At 44.6% G+C, this 6,925-nt stretch overlaps 1 protein-coding gene across 1 annotated transcript; it reads right to left on the reverse strand.

Moving 5' to 3' along the window:
* Positions 1–443: 443 nt before the first annotated feature.
* LOC148513846 (olfactory receptor 10A7-like) lies at positions 444–1,367 on the reverse strand. Its single transcript, XM_088481275.1, has one exon. It carries the CDS (start codon positions 1,365–1,367, stop codon positions 444–446), a length of 924 nt encoding a protein of 307 aa, XP_088337401.1.
* Between the last annotated feature and the right edge of the window lie 5,558 nt (positions 1,368–6,925).

Genomic DNA, 6,925 nt, shown 5'->3' on the forward strand with positions numbered 1-6,925 from the left:
ATATGGAATACACATCTGGAGTGAATATGGAGACCTATGATAGGAAACAGATTCCGAAGAGAAGTACCTTTTATGTGAATATTCATTACACTAGCGCAAGTCGATGATTACTTAATTGTTTATATAGTACAAGTAATAAGTTTGCACAATACAAGTGGAACAGCCTTTATTGTAGTGTTGACTCAACTGTAGATCAATGTCCTCCTTTGCTTTGGGAGATAATCGCTGTAGCAAGTTTCAAGCTCTTATATTTTGTGACACATGAGATAAAGGCAGGGGGGTATGGACTGAACACCCTAATGTTATATATAATAGTAAGCAACTGAGAGTGCAATATAAAGTTCTACATAAGTAGCTCTAAAGTAATAAGTAAAATATACTGTATTTTCAGTAATGGATACAACATTTTACTGGTGTGGAAAATCTGTCTTTTTAAATGGCTTCTATTTGGAGAACAACTTAGACAGAGCCGTTCTAATTTCCTTGTTCCTCAGACTGTATATGATGGGGTTAAGTAATGGAGTGAACACAATATACAGCAGAGATATTAGTTTGTTAACATTCAGATAATGTCCACTGTTTGGCACTATGTACTTGGCAGTCAGTGATCCATAGTATGTGCAGACAACTGTGAGGTGGGAACTGCATGTGGAAAATGTCTTCTGTCTCATGGTGATGGAGGAGATCTTAAGGATGACAAGGAAGATGCTGATATAAGATGCTATGATGAACATAAATGGGAAAAGCACTACAGGGATGACAAACACGGTGACTATATGTTCCACAGTGGAAGTGTCTGAACAGGAAATCTCAAGAATAGGAGCAAGATCACAGTAGATGTGGTCAATGACATTACAACCACAAAACTCCAATAATGATAGAGGAATGCTTGAAAGCAAGTTGACCAGAAAACCAAGCACCCAAGTCCCAATGACTAGGTAAAGACGTAACTCAATCCTCATGATAGAAAAGTAATGTAAAGGGTCACAGATGGCTAAGTATCGGTCATAAGACATCACAGTGAGTATAAAACATTGAGCAATGGTGAATGAGCCAGAAAGATAGAACTGAGTAAGGCAACCAATGACTGTAATGGTTACACGCGGCTCCAACAAGGTACACAGGAAGAAAGGAACAACATTTGTACACAGGAAAATGTCAGATAAGGATAGTTGGCTGAGAAAAAAATACATAGGAGAGTTAAAGAGGTGACTGCTAAACACTAGCAGAATGATTAAGATGTTTCCACATATTGTTAGAACAAACAACATGAGGAACAGAACAGCGAGTAGGTTCTTCATCGTCTGGTCAGTGTCAATTCCCAGCAGGAGAAAAGTGGTATCTTCACTCTGGCTACAGTTGGTCATTATTGGCCAGTAATGAAAGGTACAAAGTTATTTTGTGTTTTTTTACATGAAAGTAGTTGTTGCTCTTGGAGTAAAAAATAATCACATTATTAAATTCATCCGATTTGCCTGGAGTAGGGTACAACAAGAGCAAATATTATTTTAATGGATTTTTATGCATCTTAAACCTTAACAGCTTCTGTGCGCTGAAAACTGCCTAAATGTCTGAAAGCATTAAAATTAGGGGTGAGCGGGTTCGGATTTCTGAAATCCGAACCCCCCGAGCCCACCCGACCCGAGTCCGATCCGAATCAGGCTCGACTTTTCCCGCCTGACTCGGATCTGAAATCGAGGCAAAACGTCATCATCCCGCCTTCCGAGTCTCGCGGGTTTTGGATCCTATATAAGGTACCCGCGTCGGCGCCATTTTCTCACTCGGCTGTGGACAGTGAAGAGGGAGGGTGGGAGTTAGGGCTGTGTAGTGTAGTGTAGTGTAGTGCTGCTGTTGTCCACTACTTCAAAGTCCATAGGGGCTGGCTGTGTTGTGCTGTGCTGCTGTTGTTAATAGGGGCTGTGTCCACTACTTCAAAGTCCATAGGGGCTGGCTGGACTGTGTTGTGCAGTCAGTTCTCCATAGGGGCTGTGTCCACTCCAAAGTCCTGTGCAGTGTCCCAGTCCTAAAGAGGTGCTGTAGTGTTGTCCAGGGGGTGCTCTGTCCATCAGGGGTGCTCCCCCCAAGTGCTAAAAAAATAATATATTTTCTGTGTTTGTGAATTGTGTGCGCAGTAGCCGCACATGCATCAACAAAGTAGTGCCAAGCGTGCGCCTGTGTCATAAGTAAAGGGCCGGCTGGCTTGACCGTTAAAGGGTGCTGTAACCCCCGAAAGTACACTCCAGTCCAAACCAAAAAAAAATTATTTTCTGTGTTTGTGAATTGTGTGCGCAGTAGCCGCACGTGCATCAACAAAGTAGTGCCAAGCGTGCGCCTGTGTCATAAGTAAAGGGCCGGCTGGCTTGACCGTTAAGGGTGCTGTAACCCCCAAAAGTACACTCCAGTCCAAACCAAAAAAAAAATTATTTTCTGTGTTTGTGAATTGTGTGCGCAGTAGCCGCACGTGCATCAACAAAGTAGTGCCAAGCGTGCGCCTGTGTCATAAGTAAAGGGCCGGCTGGCTTGACCGTTAAGGGTGCTGTAACCCCCGAAAGTACACTCCAGTCCAAACCAAAAAAAAAATTATTTTCTGTGTTTGTGAATTGTGTGCGCAGTAGCCGCACGTGCATCAACAAAGTAGTGCCAAGCGTGCGCCTGTGTCATAAGTAAAGGGCCGGCTGGCTTGACCGTTAAGGGTGCTGTAACCCCTGAAAGTACACTCCAGTCCAAACCAAAAAAAAAATTATTTTCTGTGTTTGTGAATTGTGTGCGCAGTAGCCGCACGTGCATCAACAAAGTAGTGCCAAGCGTGCGCCTGTGTCATAAGTAAAGGGCCGGCTGGCTTGACCGTTAAGGGTGCTGTAACCCCCGAAAGTACACTCCAGTCCAAACCAAAAAAAAAATTATTTTCTGTGTTTGTGAATTGTGTGCGCAGTAGCCGCACGTGCATCAACAAAGTAGTGCCAAGCGTGCGCCTGTGTCATAAGTAAAGGGCCGGCTGGCTTGACCGTTAAAGGGTGCTGTAACCCCCGAAAGTACACTCCAGTCCAAACCAAAAAAAAAATTATTTTCTGTGTTTGTGAATTGTGTGCGCAGTAGCCGCACGTGCATCAACAAAGTAGTGCCAAGCGTGCGCCTGTGTCATAAGTAAAGGGCCGGCTGGCTTGACCGTTAAAGGGTGCTGTAACCCCCAAAGTACACTCCAGTCCAAACCGAAAAAAAATTATTTTCTGTGTTTGTGAATTGTGTGCGCAGTAGCCGCACGTGCATCAACAAAGTAGTGCCAAGTGTGCGCCTGTGTCATAAGTAAAGGGCCGGCTGGCTTGACCGTTAAAGGGTGCTGTAACCCCCGAAAGTACACTCCAGTCCAAACCAAAAAAAAAAATATTTTCTGTGTTTGTGAATTGTGTGCGCAGTAGCCGCACGTGCATCAACAAAGTAGTGCCAAGCGTGCGCCTGTGTCATAAGTAAAGGGCCGGCTGGCTTGACCGTTAAAGGGTTCTGTAACCCCCAAAGTACACTCCAAACCAAAAAAATATATATTTTCTGTGTTTGTGTCTTGTGTGCACTGTGGCTGCACGTGCATCAACAAAGGAGCAGCGCCAAGCGTGCGCCTGTGTCCCATAAGTAAAGAGCCGGCTGGCTCATTTCTTAAAGGGTGGTGTAACCCACAAAGTGCACTACTCTCCAGCAAAAATAAAAAAATATTTTCTGTGTTTGTGTGCGCTTTAGCCGCACGTATATATATCAATATAACATAAATGGAGGACCAAACTTTCTCTGATAAAAATAAAATAGGGAAAGATCAAGAACCACTTCCTACTAGTGCTGTTGCTGCTGCTGGGAGTTGTTCATCATCCCAGAGAGGAAGTAGGAACATCACTACTTTTACTAAACAATTGACCCTCCAACAGTCCCTAGCGATGAGGATGAAGTACGACAGCAGTCATCCTGAAGCAAAACGTATAACTGAGGCCTTGACTGCTATGTTGGTGTTAGACGTGCGTCCGGTATCCGACATTAGTGCAGTGGGATTTAGACAATTGATGGAGGTAGTGTGTCCTCGGTTCCAAATCCCGTCTAGATTCCACCTGCATCCTCAAAGCAGCAGCGACAAGCGTGCGTCTGTCTGTTAAAGGGTGGTGACACCCTCAAAGTGTGCTACACAAACAATTAAAATATTGTTCTTTTTTTTTCTGTCTTTGTGAAATGTGTGGGCTGTAGCCGCACCTGCATCCTTAAAGCAGCAGCGACAAGCGTGCGTCTGTCTGTTAAAGGGTGGTGACACCCTCAAAGTGTGCTACACAAACAATTAAAATATTGTTCTTTTTTTTTCTGTCTTTGTGAATTGTGTGGGCTGTAGCCGCACTTGCATCCTCAAAGCAGCAGTGACAAGCGTGCGTCTGTCTGTTAAAGGGTGTTGTAACTCTCAAAGTGCTCCAAAAAATCAAAAACATTTTTTTAATGTGTTTGTGACTTGTGTGCGATGTAGCCGCACTTGCATCCTCAAAGCAGCAGCGACAAGCGTGCGTCTGTCTGTTAAAGGGTGGTGACACCCTCAAAGTGTGCTACACAAACAATAAAAATATTCTTCTTTTTTCTGTCTTTGTGAATTGTGTGGGCTGTAGCCGCACCTGCATCCTTAAAGCAGCAGCGACAAGCGTGCGTCTGTCTGTTAAAGGGTGGTGACACCCTCAAAGTGTGCTACACAAACAATTAAAATATTGTTCTTTTTTCTGTCTTTGTGAATTGTGTGGGCTGTAGCCGCACCTGCATCCTTAAAGCAGCTGCGACAAGCGTGCGTCTGTCTGTTAAAGGGTGGTGACACCCTCAAAGTGTGCTACACAAACAATTAAAATATTGTTCTTTTTTTTTCGGTCTTTGTGAAATGTGTGGGCTGTAGCCGCACCTGCATCCTCAAAGCAGCAGCGACAAGTGTGCGTCTGTCTGTTAAAGGGTGGTGACACCCTCAAAGTGTGCTACACAAACAATAAAAATATTCTTCTTCTTTTATCTGTCTATGTGAATTGTGTGGGCTGTAGCCGCACCTGCATCCTTAAAGCAGCAGCGACAAGCGTGCGTCTGTCTGTTAAAGGGTGGTGTAACTCTCAAAGTGCTCCAAAAAATCAAAAACATTTTTTTAATGTGTTTGTGACTTGTGTGCGATGTAGCCGCACTTGCATCCTCAAAGCAGCAGCGACAAGCGTGCGTCTGTCTGTTAAAGGGTGGTGACACCCTCAAAGTGTGCTACACAAACAATAAAAATATTCTTCTTTTTTCTGTCTTTGTGAATTGTGTGGGCTGTAGCCGCACCTGCATCCTTAAAGCAGCAGCGACAAGCGTGCGTCTGTCTGTTAAAGGGTGGTGACACCCTCAAAGTGTGCTACACAAACAATTAAAATATTGTTCTTTTTTCTGTCTTTGTGAATTGTGTGGGCTGTAGCCGCACCTGCATCCTTAAAGCAGCTGCGACAAGCGTGCGTCTGTCTGTTAAAGGGTGGTGACACCCTCAAAGTGTGCTACACAAACAATTAAAATATTGTTCTTTTTTTTTCGGTCTTTGTGAAATGTGTGGGCTGTAGCCGCACCTGCATCCTCAAAGCAGCAGCGACAAGTGTGCGTCTGTCTGTTAAAGGGTGGTGACACCCTCAAAGTGTGCTACACAAACAATAAAAATATTCTTCTTCTTTTATCTGTCTATGTGAATTGTGTGGGCTGTAGCCGCACCTGCATCCTTAAAGCAGCAGCGACAAGCGTGCGTCTGTCTGTTAAAGGGTGGTGTAACTCTCAAAGTGCTCCAAAAAATAAAAAACTATTTTTTTTATGTGTTTGTGACTTGTGTGCGATGTAGCCGCACTTGCATCCTCAAAGCAGCAGCGACAAGCGTACGTCTGTCTGTTAAAGGGTGGTGACACCCTCAAAGTGTGCTACACAAAGAATAAAAATATTCTTCTTCTTTTTTCTGTCTTTGTGAATTGTGTGGGCTGTAGCCGCACTTGAATCCTCAAAGCAGCAGCGACAAGCGTGCGTCTGTCTGTTAGAGGGTGGTGTAACCCTCAAAGTGTGCTCCACAAACAATAAAAATATTCTTTTTTTTTTTCTGTCTTTGTGAATTGTGTGGGCTGTAGCCACACTTGAATCCTCAAAGCAGCAGCGACAAGCGTGCGTCTGTCTGTTAAAGGATTACATCGGTGACAGCATCCAAGTAGGCATGTCAGACAGTCCGTACCTGTACTGGCAGGAAAAAGAAGCAATTTGGAGGTCCCTGTACAAACTGGCTCTAATTTACCTGAGTTGCCCCCCCTCCAGTGTGTACTCCGAAAGAGTGTTTAGTGCAGCCGGGAACCTTGTTAGCGAAAGGCGTAGGAGGTTGCTTCCACAAAATGTGGAGAAGATGATGTTCATAAAATGAATGATCAACTCTTCCAGGGAGACCAGCCTCCAGAACGTACAGAGGGACCTGTGGTTCCAGCAGGGACGAATTAATACTCTGTGAGTATGAGGATGTACATAACACTGAAGAGGGTGAGGAATCTGTGGATGAGGAGGATGAGGACGACTTCTTGCCTCCGTAGAGCCAGTTTGTGCAGGGACAGATTAATTGCCAGCTTGTTTTGTGGGGGCCCAAACGAACCAATCATTTCAGCCACAGTTGTGTGGCAGACCCTGGCGCTGAAATGATTGGTTTGTTAAAGTGTGCATGTCCTGTTTATACAACATAAGGGTGGGTGGGAGGGCCCAAGGACAATTCCATCTTGCACCTCTTTTTTTTCTTTGCATTATGTACAGTTTGGGGCCTAGTTTTTCAATGCCATCCTGTCTGCCACTGCAGTTTCACGCCTAGATGGGTCACGTGTTTGTGCCGCCCACTTGTGTCGCTTAGCATAGTCATCCAGCTACCTCGGTGCAACCTTTTGGACATAAAAAC

Source organism: Taudactylus pleione, unplaced genomic scaffold (assembly GCF_031769625.1).
Source record: "Taudactylus pleione unplaced genomic scaffold, aTauple2 ptg000268l, whole genome shotgun sequence".
Taxonomy (NCBI): domain Eukaryota; kingdom Metazoa; phylum Chordata; class Amphibia; order Anura; family Myobatrachidae; genus Taudactylus; species Taudactylus pleione.